General features: G+C 44.7%; 1 protein-coding gene across 10 annotated transcripts in view; it reads right to left on the minus strand.

The window, feature by feature from the left end:
* The window catches only part of LOC137538056 (protein starmaker-like), a 131,650-nt gene extending 111,078 nt beyond the window's left edge, over positions 1 to 20,572 (minus strand). For all 10 annotated transcript variants that reach the window (XR_011024679.1, XM_068260018.1, XM_068260020.1 and 7 more), the window contains exon 1: positions 20,412 to 20,572. Coding sequence is in view for 9 of the 10 variants with exons in the window: in XM_068260018.1 (XP_068116119.1) it covers positions 20,412 to 20,515 (104 nt within the window). In the remaining variant the exon portion in view is untranslated. The remainder of the gene's footprint in view (positions 1 to 20,411) is intronic.
* Between the last annotated feature and the right edge of the window lie 1,546 nt (positions 20,573 to 22,118).

A 22,118-nucleotide genomic window follows, 5' to 3' on the forward strand; every position in this document is an offset into this window, starting at 1 on the left:
TATGCAATTCACCTTTTCTCCTAAGTTTTCTCCTAGGTGATATTTTCACGTATTGTCATTTCATTTCACAATTTTTCACCAATTTTTGGGTACCTTTGTCATTGTAAAATGCGGAAAAGTTATTTTACAGAGAAGATAAAAAATTATCTCCTAGGAGATAACTCAAGAGACAAAGGGAATTGCATATGGGCCACAGGGCTATATGCAATTCACTTTTTCTCCTAAGTTTTCTCCTAGGAGATAATTTTTTATCTTCTGCTTAAAGGGACACTTAAGTCAAACAAAAAAAATGAGTTTTACTCACCTAGGGCTTCCAATAGCCCCCTGCAGCTGTCCGGTACCCTCGCCGTCTCCCTAAGATCCTCCTGGCCCCGCCAGCAGCCACTTCCTGTTTCGGTGACAGGAGCTGACAGGCTGGGGAGGCGAGTGATTCTTCGCGTTCCTAGACACATTAGCACCCTCTATGCTACTATATGGCATATGATATATGCTATAGCAGCATAGATGGCGCTATTGTGGCCAGGAACGCGAAGAATCACTCGCGTCCCCAGCCTGTCAGCTCCTGTCACCGAAACAGGAAGTGGCTGCCGGCGGGGTCAGGAGGATCAGAGGGAGACGGCGAGGGCACCGGACAGCTGCAGGGGGATATTGGAAGCCCCAGGTGAGAAAAACTAATTTTTTTGGTTTGACTTAAGTGTCCCTTTAAAATAACTTTTTAGCACTCTACAATTGAAAAAGTACTAAAAAGTAAGTGAAACGTAATGTGTAAGTATTTTCTTTCTTGCAAGTGTCTAAAAAGGGATTTTATTGCTAAGGTTTAAAAATATCACCTAAAAGAAACTTATGAGTGAATTGCATATGGCCCACAGTGTCTTATCTTCCTGCAGCATGGAGTGAGGAGCGCCTGTTGATTCACTGCTACAGCAGCGTAGCTTAATGACAACAGCACTTGCTAATAATTCTCAGCGCACGCTGTGCTGTCATAGCTTGCGCTGCTAAATTACGCTCTCTATTGCTACTTTAACGAGCGATTTGTTAAACTTAACGAGTGCTCCACTGAACCCGCTCGGAAGCCTGGTGGGTCCAGTAGCTTCAAAGAACGATATTCCTGCACTTTGATTGGCCCAGTAGGCTGACTGTCAAAGGTTCCTATTTTGCATAGTCTGATGTCTAATCTAAATCCATTGTATGAATTTACTTTAACTATGCAAATTTGATTCAACAGTAGTTTTCACTGAAAAATCCAATAGATTGTGATATTGAAGAGAAATCAATTCAGTGTATGATATCCTAAAGCCTGGTACATACCATCAATTTTAATTGGTCAATGAATGGCCAATTTTACTATGTCCATGTTATATGAGGGCTAACAGATCTAGAATGCTGTGAATAGATTGTAGAGGACCGCTCTCATACTACATGGAAGTGTTAAAATTGGCCAATCATTGGCACATCAAAATTGGATATGTGTATGCACCCTAAAGCCTGGTACACATTTTCAATTATGATTGGCCAATCACTAACCAATTTTTCCACCTCCATGTAGTTTAAGGGTCAACAGATATTGAATACTATGAGCAGATTGTGTAGGTAAGCCTTCATACTAAATGGAGGTGGTAATATTGGTCATTGATTGGCAGCACGGTGGCGTAGTGGTTAGCGCTCTAGCCTTGCAGCATTGGGTCCCTGGTTCAAATCCCAGACAGGTAAACATCTACAAGGAGTTTGTATGTTCTCCCCGTGTCTGTGTGTGTTTCCTCTGGGTACTCTGTTTTCCTCCCACATTCCAAAAACATACAGATAAGTTAATTGGCTTCCCCCTAAATTGGTCCTAGACTACGATCTATGCTAGACGATATAGGAAGGAAATTTGGGGTTCCGGCAGTGTTGCATGAGTCATTTTCGCATCAAAAATGGCCTTTTCGATTTTGAGAAAAGTTTTGTGAAAATGCATTGGGGTTGATTCACTAAACTGTGCTAATGCATAACACTATAGAGCTAAAACTTTACGTGCACTAAACTGTCACAGCGGGCGGGAAAAACACACATCACGTGGTATAACTCCTTAGTGCGCATCGGGGATACACAGTGCGCTTTATAAATGACTTAGAGCACGTAGACTATTACGCGCACAAAATGCAATGATGCAAGTATTTTCATTAGTTGGGCTTCCTTAACATTTGTCAGCTGTTTGTGGCCTATTATTGCTTTGCTCATCAGCACCAGCTTCATACTAGCAAAACAATCTCGTCCTCAACGCATCCAAGACCGTCGAATTAATTGTGGACTTCAGAAAACACCCTCCTGCCCTTCCACCAGTCCTCATCGGAGAGACTGAAGTCACCAGGCACCAAGTGTTCGGCTCCTGGGCACCACCATAACTAGTGACCCAAGAATGGCGAAACTCCACCAGAATTCAGAAGAATGCTCAGATGAGGCTGTTTTTTCTGCGTCAGCTGAAGAAATTTGGCATCCCGCGTGATATGCTCACCAGTTTCTACTCCGCTACAGTTAAGTCCATCCTCTGCTCCTCCATCATTGTCTGGTATTCGGGAGCTAACGCCAGGGACAGGTATAAACTTCAGAGAGTAATTAGCGCCGCGGAGAAGATCATTGGCACACCTCTGCCCCCTCTCGACCTCCTCCACACAGGCAGAAGGATGAAAAGAGCCGGCAGGATCTCCCAAGACCCCTCCCACCCAGGAAGCCACTTCTTTGAGCCCCTCCAATCGGGCCGCCGCTTCAGACTAGTCCGTTCAAGAACCACGAGGTGAAGAAACACCTTTTTCCCCTAGGCAGTCCTCCTACTGAACACTCCTCCCATCCGGGCCTCTACAGCTTAGTCCGTGTACAACTCAGTTCCCCAGTCGCCAACATTGACTCTGCACCGACGCAATGCTTTTTAACTGCTATGCCTGTATGTATGTATGAATGTTTGTAGGTCCTATGTCTTTTTGCTCTCTGCCTTGCCATGTGTACCATAACCAATTCCGGGGGCGCCAACAGCGCACTCGGCGAATAAAAGTGATTCTGATTCTGATACTAGTTTGCGACTGGGCAAGTAAGTGTTACTTGTTTATATGTGTTTATATGTGTTATTTGTTTATATGTGTTGTTTATATGTGTTCCTTAATTTTTACATTTTTTTTTTTGTAATTTAGTTATTAAATTGTGTTGCCCATATGTACAATGTCATGTTTTTTTTTGGGGGGGGGGGGGGGGGGGGGGTTAAAAACTCCCATTTTTTGGTCACAGATGCAGCATAAATTAAAGATTTGGCCTTGCAATATAATGGGGGCATAGCATTACAATGCTATTGTCCATCTTTATTCTGGCCTACACGTGCATTTTTTTGTATCAGCACTGCATGCATTTTTACATGTTGGCTGGTCATGGGCTTACACGCCCCTAGTGACCTGGACATTTTTATCAATTAGACTCACTGGCCTCAATTCACAGAGCTTTATCAAACACTTTATAAAACGTTTGATAATTTACCTCATGGGTAAAGTCTAATTTTGAATTCACTAAGGTGTTATAGATTTATCGAATGTTTTATCGATGAAATGATCAATAAATCTATAACACCTTAGTGAATTCAAAATTAGTTTTTACCCCTGAGGAAAATTATCAAACATTTGATAAAGTGTTTGATAAAGCTTAGTGAATTGAGGCCACTGCAGCTTTAACTGTTTGCTGCACATTTGTACAACTTAGCACACTGAAGGGCCCTTTTACAATTAATCAGTTGCTCTCAGTTATAACTGAAAGAAAACTGATTTTCAAAGTAAAGCCCATGTTTCCCTATGGCCTCTTTTACACTCAACGCGTTTTAACTGAAATCTTCCTCCCAATGCACTGCTATGGAAAACCGCGTACCAACACGCACTAACACGTACCAACGCGTACTAACGCACACCAACTGATTAACGGGGCCTCAGGAATGTGCTGTCCTTTTCTTGGCACCAACCGAGCTTTATGTCATTCCTTTCCCAGTCTGGCAAATGCAAATGCGGACAGGCAGGCTGATATTTTTGCAGAGCTCTGTTACTCAGCGTGAATGCGCGCACATTCGCTGCTATTCTCCGCCTACCAGACTTCATGCAGATCTGTATTAAGCGGTCCTCAGTGACCCACTCTGTGTTAGTCAATTTGTGTTATGCGGTTGTAGAGTGGATAAAAAAGACGGCATTGTGCAATGCAGGCTCCATATTGTGTATGTAGTACTGGTGGTGCTTTGGTGTGCTTTAAGCTGCATTCCAATGTTCTTAACTACCTAACGACCGCGTCACGCCAACTGGCGTGAACACGGCGGCAGCCCCAGGACCACCTAATGCCAATTGGCGTCAGGTCCTGGAGCCGGCTACTGCAGGAGATCACGCGCAGGCTCCGCCCCACCTTCAGTATCTGAGCGGCGATCGCCATCTAATTACCATGTACAGCGCTGCGATCAGCTGCAGCGCTGTACTGGGGACAGCCGTGTGTCCCCAGTACAGCGGGGCTGCGAGGGCACCATCCAGCTTCGGGGGGCTGAGGGATACCCCGGGTGAGTAAATATCATTTTTTATTTTTTAATTAAGTTTTCCTTTAAGCGGCAGCAGGGTGAGCTGTCATTCAGCCTACGCACTCATGCGTACGCCTGTAAGTTCCCTTCTATGAGAAGATGAAACTATTGTAAACAGACAGCGGCTGTATTGCCATACCAGCTTGTTTTTTTCTGCAAAGGTTTTCAGAAATAGAACGCTAGCCCTTAAAGAAAATATGTAATGAAAAAAACTCCCCTGAGGGTTACTCACCTCGGGTGGGGGAAACCTCCGGATCCTATTGAGGCTTCCCCCGTCCTCCTCGGTCCCACGGCGGTGGCAAAAATCCTCCCGGAGCGGCGGCGATGTAAATATTTACATCCCGGGCTCCAGTGCAGGCGCAGTATCCGCTCTTCCCACGGAGATAGGCCCCGCTGGAGCCAGAAAAGGTAAATATTGCACAGTGTGACAAATTGTCGCCTGTGCGTTCCGTGGGCTGCAGCGAGACTGCCGTGGGACACAGGAGGATGGGGGAAGCCTCAATAGGGTCCAGAGGCTTCCCCCTACTGAGGTGAGTACCCCCCAGGGGAACTTTTTTTCAGTACAGGTTTTCTTTAACCTCCCTGGCGGTAACCCCGTGTGTGACACGGGGTAAGCCGCCGGAGGGTGCCGCTCAGGCCCTGCTGGGCCGATTTTCATAATTTTTTTTTTGCTGGACGCAGCTAGCACTTTGCTAGCTGCGCCAGCACTCTGATCGCCGCCGGCCCCCGCCCGATTGCCGCTATTTGCTGCGGCGCGCGGCCCCCCCCCCCCAGACCCCAGCGCTGCCTGGCCAATCAGTGCCAGGCAGCGCCGAGGGGTGGCCCGGGACTCCCAATGACGTCCCGACGTCAGTGACGTCGGTGACGTCATCCCGCCCCGTCGCCATGGCGACGGGGGAAGCCCTCCAGGAAATCCCGTTCTATGAACGGGATTTCCTGATCGGAGATCGCCGAAGGCGATCGAAGCGGGCGGGGGGATGCTGCTCAGCAGCGGCTATCATGTAGCGAGCCCTCGGCTCGCTACATGATTAAAAAAAAAAATTTTTTTAAAAAAACTGCTGCGCTCCCTCCTGGCGGTATTTTTCATACCGCCAAGGAGGTTAAGTCTTGTGTTTTTTTTTTTTTTTTCTTAAACAAAACGTTCTAATCAAAGGTGTATTCTAAGTCAACTGTCACACTGACAAAGGTGAATACAAAAAGTGTGCACCATCTGCTCTTCCATATCAGCATGCGTCAGGCTCAGGCTGCCCATAGTTGCAATGGGAACTCTTACTAGTAGTAATTGTGCAAGGCTTTGTTCACATTATAAATTGCAAGCGCGATCGCAAGCGCTGAGCGTTTTTGTGCCCGATTTTTTTCAATCGATCCCCGTTTTCAGAGCATTGGGCCATTTTGTATAAAGGGCCTTTCTAAGCGCTTTTAATGAGCGATTGAGATTTTCACTCCCTGACGTCAGTGACCCAGAAAAAGAATAAATAAAATAGGCTTGATTCACAAAAGTGTGCTAACTTAGTTAGCACGCCTAAATCCTTAGCACGCCTTAAGCCCTTTAGGGCGCACAAAGTTTCGCGCTGCCCGTAGCGAGCCAAAATGTCGCACTGGGTGTGCCTAAATAAAAGTTGCACAGTGCGCGTGATCAATAAAAGCTTTAGGCGTGCTAACTGCTTAGCACTCTAGGCTGGATAGTGTAATGGTTAAGGGCTCTGCCTCTGACACAGGAGACTTGGGTTCAAATCTCGGCTCTGCCTGTTTAGTAAGCCAGCACCTATTCAGTCTCCTTAACATTGCTACTGTACTGCCTATAGAACACGTCCTTGTGGCTGCAGCTCTGGTGCTTTGAGCCCGCCAGGAGAAAAGTGCAATACAAATGTTATGTTGTTTGTTAGTTAGCACGCCCCTTTTAGGTGTGCTAACTGAGCAAGCACCCTTTTGTGAATCGAGCCCAATGTATTCATTCTTAACAGGACTCAAAGCACCTCTCATGGGTATGCCTCCGACCAGTACTGCAAAGTACTTAAAGATGCATACCTTTCTGTAGCTTGCGCTCTCCTCTTTTATTTGATGCCTGAATCACCGTTCTACACCAAATAGTTTTCATTCGATTTCAATATAAAAATCACGGCTGCCATCTTGGCTATGTTATAACTTCCGGGTCACCCCTGTCTTCTTTTCACTTCGTTTTATTGTCATAAAAAAGGAATCATAATGACATTTACATCAATAAACTGACCTTTAAAGGCCTATGTCTACAACAAAGGGTACATTACATGTGCGGATTGTCCAAAGAGTGCATAGCTTAATTATAAGAGAACAAAGTGAGAATAAGAATATCAAATAAAGAACAATGAACATCATTATACCCCTCCTGAGGGTATCTTTGGTAAATTGTGCATGAAACCAGTCTCTGAGAAAGAAAAAATCACTGATAACACCATTATAATGACATTGTGTCTCCCAAGGCTGCCCAAAAGCTAATGGTCAAGAAGTTCCCCTTGAGGCCAAGGTTCCCAGTTAATATGAAATACTTGATAGGTGTCATGTAGAGTATGATACAAGAAGTCCACTAATCTAATATCTTCAATTCTTTGTAATATTTGTGCATTAGGGATAGAGGGAGATTTCCAATTTCTAGCTACTGCCCATAAAATTGCACATATTACCGCATAGTAAATTCTCCTCCACTTTTTGGGAACACTTTCATTATATTTAAGGAGTAATACGTGTTGGGGTTCTAGATTAATAGAGGTTGAAGCGGCTCTAGATAATTTGTTTTTAAATTTATCCCAAATAGAACCCACCACTGGGCATTCCCAGAATAAATGCAAGTAAGATCCTTCTTGGTTACATCCCCTGAAACATAGTGGGGAGATGCTTGGAAAAATTCTATGCAATTTCTGTGGGGTTCGGTACCATCTTGTGGCAAGCTTAATCATTGTGTCTCTAATCATGGGGGTTTTAGTAAAGGACATCATATTGTCTCCAATTTTATGCCATTCTTCTAGGGAAAATTTCATCTGAAGCTCTGCTTCCCATTCCTCCATTCCTTTAGTTTTATTTGAATGTGAATGAGCAATCATGTGTAAATATAATCTGGAGATAGCTCCAGTTGTAGGGGCAGAGGATAAGTACATATGCTCGTAAAAAGTGCAATTTAGAAGTCCAAATGGACTAGAATGTTTCAAGAAAAAGTGGCGTATTTGTCTATACCTAAAATATTCTTGTGTGGGTAAATCTCTGCCAAACTGTAAGGTCTGAAAAGAGATAAACTTATCCGCCAACCAAAAACGGTTGGAGGCAGTCATCATGTTCGATATCCACCAATCAAATTGGGAATGATCTTGTAGGGCTGGAGGGAATTCGGGATGACCTATAAAAGATAGTCACGGAGGCTTGGGAGAGCAAAGCTTCATACTATCTCTATATAAGTGCCAAAGCACAAAATTTTCAAGTACTATAAGGTTTAGGCTTTGGATAAAGGCTTTCATCTTAAGTTGGAAAGCGGGTATAGAGGCTAAGTTATATGGGCAGACCGAATCTGCTTCAAACTGCACCCAAGGTGTATCTGGGGCTGTAGAAAACCAGGGCAACATTTGAGCAAATCTGGCTGCGAGAAAATAATACCAAAGATTTGGGAGGCCTATCCCACCATCTGACTGGGATCTATATAGGTTTATATTTTTAAAGCGGGCCGGTTTGGAATCCCAAACAAATTTGGTGAACTGTTTTTGAAATTTTATTATTAAAGAGCGTCCCGGGTTAAGAGGTAGAGCCCTAAAGTAGTAAAGAATGCGGGGTAAGATGACCATTTTTAGAGCAGTAGATTTCCCTAGCCATGAAATCTGGTAACGTGACCATTCCTCTAGGGTGTGCGTGATAGACTTCAATAGGGGGAGGTAATTAGCCTTAATTAGCGAGTCATAGGAAGCGGTTAATCTTATACCAAGATATGAGATACTTGTGGTGGCCCACTTAAAATCAAAGTTAGCTTGATATAGTTTTACTGCTTGAGGTGGTAAATTTACTGGGAGTGCCTGGGACTTTGAGGTGTTTACTTTTAGGCCAGAGAGATTGCTAAATGGATCCAGTATTTGAAAAAGGGTTGGCATAGAGGTAATTGGTTGTGATAAGAAGAGCAAGGCATCATCTGCATATAAGCTGATTTTGTATTCTTTGTCTTGTTTAATGTAGCCTTTGATGTCTGAGTTTGTTTGAATGGCAAGAGATAACAAAAGGGGAGAGAGGGGGCACCCCTGCCTCGTTCCACGGCCAATTGAGATCTGTTTAGAAAGGGCCCCTGGAATCCGTAACCTTGTTTGGGGGCTATCATATAGGGCCAGTACAGCACTTAAAAAAGGGCCACTTATACCCATCTTTAATAGTACTCTATTTAGATAGGGCCAAAGGACTGAGTCAAATGCTTTATGCAAATCAAGACTTAATGATAAAAATCGTTGGTTGAATAGTTTGGAGTCCTGTAGGATGTTACATGCCAATCTGGTGTTATCTGTTGTTTGACGTGTGGGGATAAACCCAGATTGGGCGGGTGATATTAATTTTGTGATTATTGAGGATAGACGATTGGCCATTATCTTTGAGAAAAGCTTCACATCATTATTCAACAATGAAATTGGTCGGAAATTCTGTGGAAGTGTGTGATCGAGATTAGGTTTTGGGATTAGCGAAACAAATGCATTGGTGAGTTCCACCGGGAATTTCTGACCGTTCAGTACATTGTTATAAAGGGTTCGTAAATGTGGGGTAAGAATTTGAGCGAATTTCTTGTAATACCTACTAGTAAAGCCATCTGGCCCTGGGGCCTTACCATTCTTCAGTGAGGAAATTACATCCTCAATCTCTTTAGATGTAATCGGGTCATTAATACTAGCCAGCTGATCTGCTGATAGGCAGGGGATCGGCAAAGAGTTTAGCCAGTCGTCTATTCTCTCATCTGTGGGTCTATGAGGGGCAGTAAAGAGATTCCTATAATAATCCTCAAAGATTTCCATAACTTTATCCGGGATAATTTCTACTGAACCTTTTTTGTTCTGAAGCTTATACAGATGGGGCGGTTTATAAAATTGCTGCAATTTCCTTGCAAACATTGTACTTGAGGCATTGCCATACAGTAGGAATTTGGCCTTAGAAAACCTAAGAGCCTTTTCAGCCGCCTCTGACAGCAACTGGTTTAGAGAGTGTCTCTTTTCTCTAATGAGAAGTAGGGTAGCCTGATCAGTGGTAGAGGAGTGGATTCTATATAAATGGTCTAGTTCTTTTGTAAGATTCAGTATAGAACTCAGTTTCTCTTTTTTCTTTTTAGCTGCCATCTGTATAAGCTTACCTCTTATAACAGTTTTATGTGCTGCCCACAGAGTGCCGGAGGAAACTTCCCCATTATCATTAATGGTGAAGTATTCCTCTAGAGCTTGTTGTATTTCACTTATTATACGAGGGTCCTGTTAGAGAAGTTCATTAATTCTCCAATTTTCCGGTATAAAAGGGGTTCCAATTTCTTTTAGTACAACCGAGATTATCTGATGATCAGACCATACACATGTATTAATGTTTGCGGAGCTAGAGCCAGCAAGCAGTATGGGAGAAAGAAAGCAATAATCCAATCTTGCATACGTATTTTGAGGGTGTGAGTAATATGAATAACTCCTGTCTCCCATATTGTATGCCCTCCAAGCATCCACCAACTGATGAGTTCTAATTACATAGTTCAAATATTTAGGAAAGACCCTACTGTTTTCAGTTGCTGTGCTTCTATCTGTCAATGGGTTATTTACACAGTTAAAGTCACCTGAAATTATTAAGTGGTTAGAAAGATACGGTTCTAAGCGGGTGAAAACATTCTTGAAGAAAGTTGCCTGAGATGTGTGGGGTGCATATAAATTGCATAGTGTGACTTCTTTGCCTTCCAAAGTTCCCTGCAGAATTAGGAAACGACTTTCTGGATCCTTATATACTTTTTTGGCCTCAAATGAGATACCATTACGCAATAGCACGGCAACGCCTCTCGTCTTATTTGTGAAGGATGTGAAATATGCTCGTTGATAGGCTCTATCCAAAAATTTTGGGGTATTACTAGTTGCGAAATGTGTTTCTTGTAAAAATATGACATCAGCTTTCAGCTGCTTGTACTGTTTGAATGCTTTCTTGCGCTTAGAGGGCGAATTAAAGCCTTGCGTGTTATGGCTTATCAAACATAGGGGCATTGGATATTATAAGAGAGAATACGCATTTGATGGTACACTATCAAAGTAGCCGAGAGGCGCTGCCATACAATCCCGCACCCTACTACCCCATCCAATCTGACCTGGGGGAATACCATATTGGGAGTCAATGAGACTATACAACTGTAGTAATAATAAATTTCTCTATCACAAGAGGTCTGGTTAATGCATGCAATGATGGAGTTTCGAACCTGGTTCAGGAGGGAGCAAGAACACAAAAAACTAAACATAAATCCTATAAATGCAGACATGGATAAAAATAAACAAGTAGGTCCGCAGGTGATAACCCCAATCATATTTGGTAGGGGAGAGTCCTGTGGTACAACAGTCCCACTACGAGCAGGGAACTGAGGGGGGAGGCAGTGCACTGTGCACAGCCCAACAGCAGCCGCATGGCTATGCCATATTGTGAACTAAAGTTAGCATAAGAAGGCGGAAGAAAAGTTAAGCTCGGGTCACTAAAATAGAAAAAGAAAAGACCTATTCCCTTAGGTCAGAGCAAATACCATCTTATTTAAGTATAAATGTACACCGTTCAGGTTGTTTCAGCAGACCGTGGAGGCGATTTAGTGTCCTAAGGGCCTTTCCGAGACCAGATAGGAGAAAGAGGTCGTCTTCCTTGCTTGGCTGAAGAGGAGATAGGTGTGGAACATTGCAATCCAAGTTTACGTACAAGCTTAAGTCCCTCATTGGGTGTCTGCGCCACATAAGTTAGACCATTATGTAATACTATGAGTTTAAATGGGAACCCCCAGCGATATTTAATTTGGGCTTTCATTAAAGCTGATGTAATGTGCTTCATATTTTTGCGTTTTTCCAATGTTATGGGCGAAATGTCCTGGAATATCTGGATAACGTGATCTTCATGCCGGATCTCTGTGGAGGTTCTGGCTGCTTTGATGATCTGTTCTTTTATCAAGAAATCCTTTAAACATAAAATGATATCTCTGGGCGGTTGTTCTGGCCCTGGTTGGGCCCTCAGTGCCCGGTGAATTCTATCGCAGGTGAAAGCCGTATCAGGTAGGTCCGGCAGCAAAGAGGTAAAGATTGCCAGCACTGGTGGGATAATTTCCTGGTATGATTCTGGGAGCCCGCGTATCCGCAGATTGTTTCTACGGTTTCGGTTGTCCAGATCTTCGGACTGTAACTGTAATGTGTCCACTGACTCTCTCAGATTATCGTGCTCAACACGGAGCTCTTTATGTGCGGCTAACAAGTTATCATGCTTAGTCTCTAAAATGTCTGTGCGGCTGCCCAGTGAGGCTATCTCCTGTGATAATGTGGTTTCAACTCTACGCAGTTCAGATTGAAATTTACCTGCGAGCTTTCTGTACATCTGCTCCAGGCTCTCCTCAAGATCTTGCTTCGTCAATGATCTACTTCGCTCTGGTTTGGAGCTGGTCCAGTCGGGGCCTGTGTCTGAGGTTGAGTCCTGTGAGCCTGTAGGATAGCCGCGGCCATCTTGGTGCGTCATTGTGGGGTCACGCGGCCTAAGGAAATAGTCTGAAACTGACTTCTGGCTCTGTGAAGGGCCGGTTTTCTTCCGCCCTGGCATACACCGGCGAGAGCGGGGGTCGAGGCTGAAGATCTGTGCTCAAGATGAGGGCTAAATACCCCGCGTTGCGGCTATACGAGCTGTGCTGGAGCGGAGCTACATGAAGCTGCGTCCGTCTTCCTGCGCGCCGCGCATGCGCCCCCCCACCCCTGTCTTCTCTGTTATAAAAGTGCATCACTGAATGAAGCAGGAAGAGGAAGTGACACGCATGGCCATTGCAAGAGGCTCCTCCAGACGGGTCATAGTACGACTTTGTTGGAAGTCGTCTGGCTTAAAGGCATACCCATGAGAGGTGCGCAGAGTCCCTTTAAAAGTGCTTGGGAAATCGCTATACAAAGTGCTTTTTCAATCGCTTAGCAATTTCCCTATACCTTCCATTGAGCCAAAGCGCTCAGAAAATGGTACAGGCAGCGCTTATGGAAGCAGATCATAATCGAACCGCTCATATGTGAACACTCTCATAGGGAATCATTGTACAAGCACTTTTAGGGCGATTTCTAAATTCTTCAGGGCTTAAAAAAATACACAAATGCTCATAGTTTGAACAAGCCCTAAATGCAATCAATGAGGATAGGCAGATATTGGAAGTGCTGCGATTTCCAACATATTGGCCTCAATTCTGGTAGGGTTAGTGTCCGTTTTACCACAGGCCCTGTTTTTACCGCCGGCAATGCAATACCAAGTCGGTAGGGGCCTTTCATACTGGAACTGTGCGGTGCAATCTGGCGGACCAGAAGTCAATGTAAGTCTATGGCGCCGCATTTACTGCATTTGCCGCATTCGGTAAATGCAGTTTGCATTTCTGACAGATTTTAGGCCCGGTTCACATTAGCGGTGGCCGTCCGGAATCGCCGTGCCGGAGCCGGACCGCTTGCAGAACGGACGGAACGGACGCACGGCAATAGCAATGAAAGCCTATGCGTCCGTTCACATGCGTCCGTTCTGCCGGACCGGAGCCGGACCGGATCCGGACCGGATCCGGACTCCGGCGTCCGTTCCAACATGCGCTATTTTTTGGTCCGGCTCCTCCGGCAGCCGTCTCCGGGGCGGAGCCGGACTGCACCATCCGGCCAATGGAAACCAATGAGAACCGGAGAGCGCACAACACACTGGCTACAAAAACCGGACGTTCTACCCCACTTCCTATGCATTTTGGATGGGGACCACATGGGCCCAGCGTTCAGGTGGGGCAGCAGCGATTTCATGCTGGAGCTCTAGGCAGCAACATGTCTGATTAGTCTGATAACGAGGAGGCGAACAACAGAGAATTCCCAGGTATACGAGTAAAAAATGCCTGGATCCATGGTCCCAACTGCAGTCTCTGTATCCACGGATGGTCTCCACACGTCCACCTGTCTCCAACAATGACCCCAGACCCTTCTGCTGACCTCCCAGACCCCAGGTAATAACAGGTTGTTATCTCCTTAAGAAACCGGATCCGGACCGCAACCGTGTTCACACCGCACGGAAGCCGGATGCAAACGGACCGGATCCGGACCGGATCCGGATAGGAACCGTATAGATCAGGTCCGGTCCGGATACGGTGCGGTCCGGACATCCGGTGCGGTTTTGACAAAACCGCAAGTGTGAACGGGGCCTTAGTCATAGATTACCGAATGTGGTAAATCAGGTCATAAAAAGTGCGGTACTTTCCATTATTTTACTGAAAATTGGAATTCTCATGGAAAACGGGACATGTTAGCAAATAATTTACAGATCAGTTTAAGACCTGCCTGTACCTGGCGGTAAAGTCAATTTGTGTGCATTTTGCAGTTTGTAGTGGAATTCCTATCTCTATTTTAGTGGCATTCCTAATCAGGCTGTGTAATAGAAAAGAATAGTAGAAATAAAATTCCAAATATGTACTGGGTTTTTTTTTAATAGAGGATGCCTAGAAAGTATATTTACTTTATTTACTTTCTGTAGGTTGCTACATAATCAAATGCACCCTCCACCCCCCCTCCCCCCCCAAAAAAAAACACCTGCCAAAGACTTTCTTAACTCATGGAAGACAATTAAGGACTATTATTATTTACCGCATGCTTACTACTGAATAGAGATGGCTCAAACCTCAGATTTTCGGTTCGCGAATCTCGAACGCGAACTTCCGCAAAAGTTCGGTTCGTGTGAACTTTCGCGAACCGCAATAGACTTCAATGGGGAGGCGAACTTTGAAAACTAGAAACACTTATGCTGGCCAGAAAAGTGATGGAAAAGATGTTTCAAGGGGTCTAATATCTGAGTTTTTGCATGGATGAGTGGGATAGATGCCAAAAAATCCCAGGGAAAAATCTGGATTGGACGCACAGCGGCGTATTAAGGGCAGAAATCACATTGAATGCTAAATTGCAGGCCTAAAGTGCTTTAAAACATCTTGCACGTGTATACATCAATCAGGTAGTGTAATTAGTGTACTGCTTCACACTGACTCACCAAACTCACTGTGTAACGCACCGCAAACAGCTGTTTGTGTAGTGACGGCCGTGCTGGACTGGTGCGCACCATGGCGAGATTGCTCTTCCTCAGTGATATCAGGTAATGTCTGACTGCCTTATCAACTTTCAATGGTTCTTTCTCTACCATTGTTAAAGCTTACATCTATTTTTTTTTTATTACTTTTTCTGCTTGCTGTTCAGTACCTTCAACGAGAATCTATCTGCCATTGTGACCATGGCTAATGGCCGGGGAACCAAGGTTCGATTCCGTTCCGGAGTGGGAGCCTGAGAAACGGCTACCACCACACATCCAAGGAAGGACCCATTTGCTGTATAAGTAATGTACCTGCCCTGACCGTGCTTTGCAGACCAGGCATCTGTGGTCAGATGGACCCTTGACCCAGCGCAAGACGAACCAAATCAAAAGCATTTGCCAAGAATGTGTTATGGAGGGCAAGTCTGCCATTCATTCAACTGTGTGAAACTTTCGATGGTACTTTCTCAGTAGTCAGTAGCATGGTGACCACGGGTAATGGCCGGGGAATCCTGGTTCAATTCCGGTCTGGAGTGGGAGCCTTAGAAACGGCTACCACCACCATACATTAAAGGAAGGCAGCAGGCATGGCATGCAAGTCCCGAGGTAGTGACAAAAAATAACAATACAGGAGGACTTTCGAGGCCCTGCTGTATATGATGAGACGAATCAAGTCTGCTATCCATTCAAGTGAAAGGTATGCACTGACTGCCAGGAATAATACAATGTGCAGTCACAGATGCAGTGAAAGGTATGCAGTGACTGCAAACAGCTGTTTGTGTAGTGATGGCCATGCTGGACTGGTGCGCACCATGACGAGAGTGCAGGTGATGGCGGCTTTACAGCCCATATGGTCGCTGGGCTAAGGTAGCTGAATGACAGAACAGTGACTGTCCAGCTGATCAGATTTGGTCTGTCCACAATGAAGCAACGACCTTATTATCGTGGGTGTGCCCCCCGAGACACTCATATAGCCGGCAGTCATTTCTTCATTGTGATACGCAAGCCCCTTCACCGCGGCAAGGTAATGATCACGAAGGGGAATTGGCACATGTACATGCCTTTTGTTTTGTTGTTGCAGCTGCAGTGCAGCCAGAAAAATTAGGCAGGCATGTACACGCACCAGAAAAATTATTATAGCGGCCGCTGCTAGCAGCGGCCTTAAAAATTCAGGAATCCACCTGGAGTCCTGGACCCTCTTGGTAGTGGCGGAGAAGGCAGTCAAACGGACTGCAGGCAGAGATGCTGTGTGGGTAGCGACTTAGTCTTGGGGCAGGCAGTCACACGGTGTGCAGGCAGAGATGCTGTGTGTGAGGACTGACTTAGTCTTCGGGCAGGCCTGACCATGTTTTGCAGACCCTTGACCCAATGCTGTGTGCCAGAAATGACATCACTTGCCTTTCAACATCACGGTACAGTTTGGGTATCGCCTTATTTGAGAAATAATTGCGGCCTGGTATCTTCCACTGTGGTGTGTGGCTTTGCTTTTGTGTGCTGCTTTTCCTCAGGTTGTCATCCCATTGCAGTTTGTGCTTTGTCATCATGCACCTTTGTAAGGAAGTTGTCCCTACATGGGTCTTGGTCTTTCCATGGCTCAATTTTTGGTGGCAGAGAGTACAGATGGCATTGATCTCATCTGAGGCAGACACACAAAAAAATTTCCACACCGCAGAGCCCTGAGGTGATGGCACTATGGTGGTGGTGGCCGACTGAGTGGTAAGTGGGGTGCCAGAATCAGAGCAGGAGGAGGAAGATTCCGTGCGAAAGCTGAGGAAGATGAGATGTTCTGTGTTAAATAGTCAACTACGTCCTGACAATCTTGGGGGTTGATGGCACGCGCCTTCTGAACACTGAGCATGACCTCAAACAGACCTGCCAGGTGGCCTGCTTCTGGCTCTGCCTGTTTTGCCCATATTGGGGGGGATGAAGTGAAAGGTATGCACTGACTTGACTAATACAAAGTGCAGTCACACAGAAGCAGTGAACAGGTATGCAGTGACGGGTATCAATACAATGTGCAGCTGTCACACACAGGTACCGTGAACAAGTACAGTGACTACAGTGGTATTTAATATCACACTGCGTGCGCTCACGTAGGTAGGTGGGTGCACTGAACAACAGCTAGGTATATGCAGTGATGGGTGTTACAAATGTGCACATGTCACACACACGTACCATGAACAGGTACAGTGACTGGTGGTATTAAATAGCACACTGCGTGCGCTCACGTAGGTAGGTGGGTGCACTGAACAACAGGTAGGTATATGCAGTGATGGGTATTAAATGTGCAGCTGTCACACACACACACGTACCGTGAACAGGTACAGTGACTGGTGGTATTAAATATCACACTGCGTGCGCTCACGTGGATAGGTGGGTGTACTGAACAACAGGTAGGTATATGCAGTGCTTCTGGGTATTACAAATGTGCACCTGTCACACACACACACAGGTACCGTGAACAGGTGCATTGACTGGTGGTATTAACAATGCGTGCGCTCACGTAGGTAGGTAGGTAGGTGCACTGAACAGGTGCAGTGATTGGGATGGGATTACAAATGTGCAGCTGCCTGTCACACACACAGGTAGTCAATGAATGTGCTGGGCCTAGCAGTGGCACAGTAGGAATTACCACCAAGGCGCCAAAGGCCAGCTGCGACTGACTGACAGGGCTGTATACAGTGGGTTGCAAAAGTATTCAGCCCCCTTGAAGTTTTCCACATTTTGTCACATTACTGACACAAACATGAATCAATTTTATTGGAATTCCACGTGAATGACCAATACAAAGTGGTGTACATGTGAGAAGTGGATCGAAAATCATACATCATTCCAAACATTTTTTACAAATAAATAACTGCAAAGTGGGGCGTGCGTAATTATTCGGCCCCCTGAGTCAATACTTTGTAGAACCACCTTTTGCTGCAATTACAGCTGCCAGTCTTTTAGGGTATGTCTCTACCAGCTTTGCACATCTAGAGACTGAAATCCTTGCCTATTCTTCTTTGCAAAACAGCTCTAGCTCAGTCAGATTAGATGGACAGCGTTTGTGAACAGCAGTTTTTACATCTTGCCACAGATTCTCGATTGGATTTAGATCTGGACTTTGACTGGGCCATTCTAACACATAGATATGTTTTGTTTTAAGGCTGGTTTCACACCAGGACGTTGCGTTTTAGGGGACGTTATGGTCGCATAACCTGCCCCTAACGCAACGCCTGGTGCTCTCTGGTGTGGACGTCAGAGTGAGCCGTGTTCTGCAGCTCACTCTGGCGTCCGTGATGCCGTGATGCATACTCTTGGACGCATGCGGCATCACGTGGTCCCGCCGGCCAATCGCCACACAGAGCGGCCGCTCCAGGAAGTAAACACTGCACCTCACTGAGTGCAGTGAATATTAATTAGCCATGTGCCTGGCTGCTCTCCGCTCCTCCCCAAAATTACTGAGCATGTGCAAGCAGTCTAACGCGGCTCTGCTGCTTATAAAGTACTGCATGCAGTACGTTGTCTTATGGCGCAGCGTTACTAAGTAACGCAACATGGGCACTGTGAACAGCCCATTGATTTTTCATTGCTGTGCGGTGGGGTGCGTTACAGGCTGCTCTAACGTGCGCCTGTAACGTCCCACTGTGAAACCAGCCTAAATCACCTTCCAGCAGGACAAGGACCCTAAACATAAAGCCAGGGCAACAATGGAATATTGTTGCCCTGGCTTTATGTTTAGGGTCCTTGTCCTGCTGGAAGGTGAACCTCTGCCCCAGTCTCAAGTCTTTTGCAGTCTCCAAGAGGTTTTCTTCCAAGTTTGCCCTGTATTTGGTTCCATCCATCTTCCCATCAACTCTGACCAGCTTCCCTGTCCCTGCTGAAGAGAAGCACCCCCGAGCATTATGCTGCCACCACCATATTTGACAGTGGGGATGGTGTGTTCAAAATGATGTGCAGTGTTAGTTTTCTGCCACACATAGCGTTTTGCATTTTGGCCAAAAAGTTCCATTTTGGTCTCATCTGACCAGAGCACCTTCTTCCACATGTTTGCTGTGTCCCCCACATGGCTTGTGGCAAACTGCAAACGGGACTTCTTATGCTTTCTATTAACAATGGCTTTCTTCTTGCCACTCTTCCATAAAGGCCAACTTTGTACAGTGCATGACTAATAGTTGTCCTATGGACAGAGTCTCCCACCTGAGCTGTAGATCTCTGCAGCTTATCCATAGTCACCATGGGCCTCTTGACTGCATTTCTGATCAGCGCTCTCCTTGTTCGGCCTTTGAGTTTAGGTGCACGGCCTTGTCTTGGTAGGTTTACAGTTGTGCCATACTCCTTCCATTTCTGAATTATCACTTGAACAGTGCTCCATGGGATGTTCAAGGCTTTGGAAATCTTTTTGTAGCCTAAGCCTGCTTTAAATTTCTCAATAACTTGATCCCTGACCTGTCATAGACCTGTCATGTGTGTTCTTTGGACTTCACGGTGTTGTTGCTCCCAATATTCTCTTAGACAACCTCTGAGGCCCTCACAGAGCAGCTGTATTTGTACTGGCATTAGATTACACACAGGTGCACTCTATTTAGTCATTAGCACTCATCAGGCAATGTCTATAGGCAACTGACTGCACTCAGATCAAAGGGGGCTGAATAATTATGCACAGCCCACTTTGCAGTTATTGATTTGTAAAAAATGTTTGGAATCATGTATGATTTTCGTTCCACTTCTCATGTGTATACCCCTTTGTGTTGGTCTTTCATGTGGAATTCCAATAAAATTGATTCATGTTTGTGGCAGTAATGTGACAAAATGTGGAAAACTTCAAGGGGGTCGAATACTTTTGCAACCCACTGTATAATGCAAGTGGGCCAAACAAAAGAAAAAAATAGATCACAAGAACAAGATTAGCTCTCACAAGAGCTGTTGAGGGGTGCTTTTTTAGCAATAAGAATCAGCAAGGAGCAAGCTAACAAGCCTACAAGAGCCTAACTAAGTTTTCCCTATGTGAGTCTGCAGCAGCTCTCCCTTCTCTAATTACTGCAGGCACACGAGTGAGTAAAACGCCTGCCTTTTAAATGGAGGGGGGAGGGCCTCCAGGAGGGAGTGTAGCCTGATTGGCTACAATGTGCCTGCTGACTGTGATATACAGGGTCAAAGTTGACCCTAATGATGTAGTATAGGAGGCGGGTCGAACCGCCATAAAGTTTGCGAACGCGATCCAGCGAAGTTCGCACGAATAAGTTTGCGGTCAAACCGTTTTGGGCCATACTGCCGAAATACCACGCTTTTACCACATTTTCAAAAATTACCGAAAAATGGTTGCATGTGGAAAGATCTTTCAGAAGAGCCAAAAAAGGAAAATACTGATTGCAGGATTTCCCAGACAAAGAAAAAAAATTACCGCACACAGCTACCAGAATTGAGGCCATTTGAACATCGGTGCACTAGTGACTCTATCCATGCTTCAGTTCTGCTTCATGCTAATTCACTACCAAGAAGATAATTTGTCCAGACATTTTCGCTGTCTGTCATCAGTGAGAGAGGTCTACCTACCCCTTGTAAGCAGCCTGGGTGTGATGTAATTAATCCTAATGACCCCTCTTACCTCCTCTCCCGCTGCTTCCGTAGAGCTTGCTGCTGTGAACATTGTAGGGTGAACTGGGTCTGGGCCGCTGGAAAGAATGCAGACAAAGATCGGCTTGCCTCCATGGAAGTATAGATTTCTGCTCATAGCATTTTATTCTAGCACACACTGTGTGGTTGTAAATCTCCCTGAATCTCTTAGCTGTTGGAGGATTAGACTTTGTTAAAGCTTGTCACCTTCCTTCTGTTCCTGTCACTCGAAGGACATATGTTAAGTAAGTAAACAGACTATTATTACTGGAAGAAAGTGTAGATAATCTGTGAGGGCCCAACATCCTCGTGTTGTAAATCCTTTAACCCCTTCCCCACTACAGGTTATTTTAACATAAGAACCACATTTCACACTCCTCCCATTCATTCAGCAATAACTTTTACATTACTTATCACACCTAAAGGAGTGCTGCTTGGCCCAGGCAAATCAATGGCCTGCTTGGCAGGGATGCTCGGACACCCCTTTTTAAAAGCCGAATTGATTCGGATCCGGATATCCGGATCCGAATCGGATATCCGAATTCGAACGTTCCGGAAACCGAATACAATCGGATATCTGAACCCATTATCCGGGAAATCCGAATTGATTTGGATATCCGGATAGAAAACCGGAAGTGGCCTTTAAAGAAAACCTGTACTGAAAATAAAATTCAAAATAGGCATACACAAGTCATACTTACCTTCCATGTAGTCTACTCCTTAGTGTCTTTCTCCTGTCCTGCGTCCTATTTGTTCACTATGATCAAGGGAATTTTCCGTCCTCCATTTTGAAAATAGCCATTACCCATAACAGCTTTCTGGTCAGCACACAGTTAAACTGTAACATTGCCCACTTGAGCCATAGGGAAACATGGACATTGCCTGGTACATCCGTTTTCCTCTCAGCTATAACTGACAGCAACTGATATTTTACTGACAGCAACTGATATATTTCAGATCTGACAAAATATTGTCAGAACTGGATGGGATTATTGTCAGAAGAAAATGGTGAGCTTCTGAGAGGAACTGATGGCAAGGTAACTCTGTAATTTTCATTTGAAGTTACCTCATGTGTTTATTTTAAATATTTTTACTCAGTACAGGTTCTCTTTAACTACTTCAGCCTACAGTGTCGAAAATCATATGCATCCGAGCAAAGTTCACCTCCCATTCATTCGCCAATAACTTTATCGCTACTTATCACAATTAATTGATCTATATCTTGTTTTTTCTGCCACTAATTAAGCTTTCTTTGGGTGGTACATTTTGCTAAGAATTATTTTTTTCTAAATCCATTTTAACAGGAAGATTAAGAAAGAAATGGAAAAAATTAATTATTTCTCAGTTTTTGGCCATTATAGTTTAAAATTAATACATTCTACCGTAATTAAAACTAATGTATTTTATTTGGCCATTTGTTCCGGTTATTACACCATTTAAATTATGTCCCTATTACAATTTATGGCGCCGATATTTTATTTATAAATAAAGGTGCATTTTTTCAATTTGTGTCATCACTATTCACAAGCTTATAATTAAAAAAAAAAACGTTATTTATTTTTTTTTATTAAAAAATGAATTTGGGTAATTTTTGGTGTGGGAGGGAAACAGATAATTTTAAATGTAAAATAATGTTATATAATGTAAAAAATGTATGTGGGTGTAGTTTACTATTTGGCCACAAGATGGCCACAGTCAA

This window comes from Hyperolius riggenbachi, chromosome 11, assembly GCF_040937935.1.
Source record: "Hyperolius riggenbachi isolate aHypRig1 chromosome 11, aHypRig1.pri, whole genome shotgun sequence".
Lineage (NCBI taxonomy): Eukaryota > Metazoa > Chordata > Amphibia > Anura > Hyperoliidae > Hyperolius > Hyperolius riggenbachi.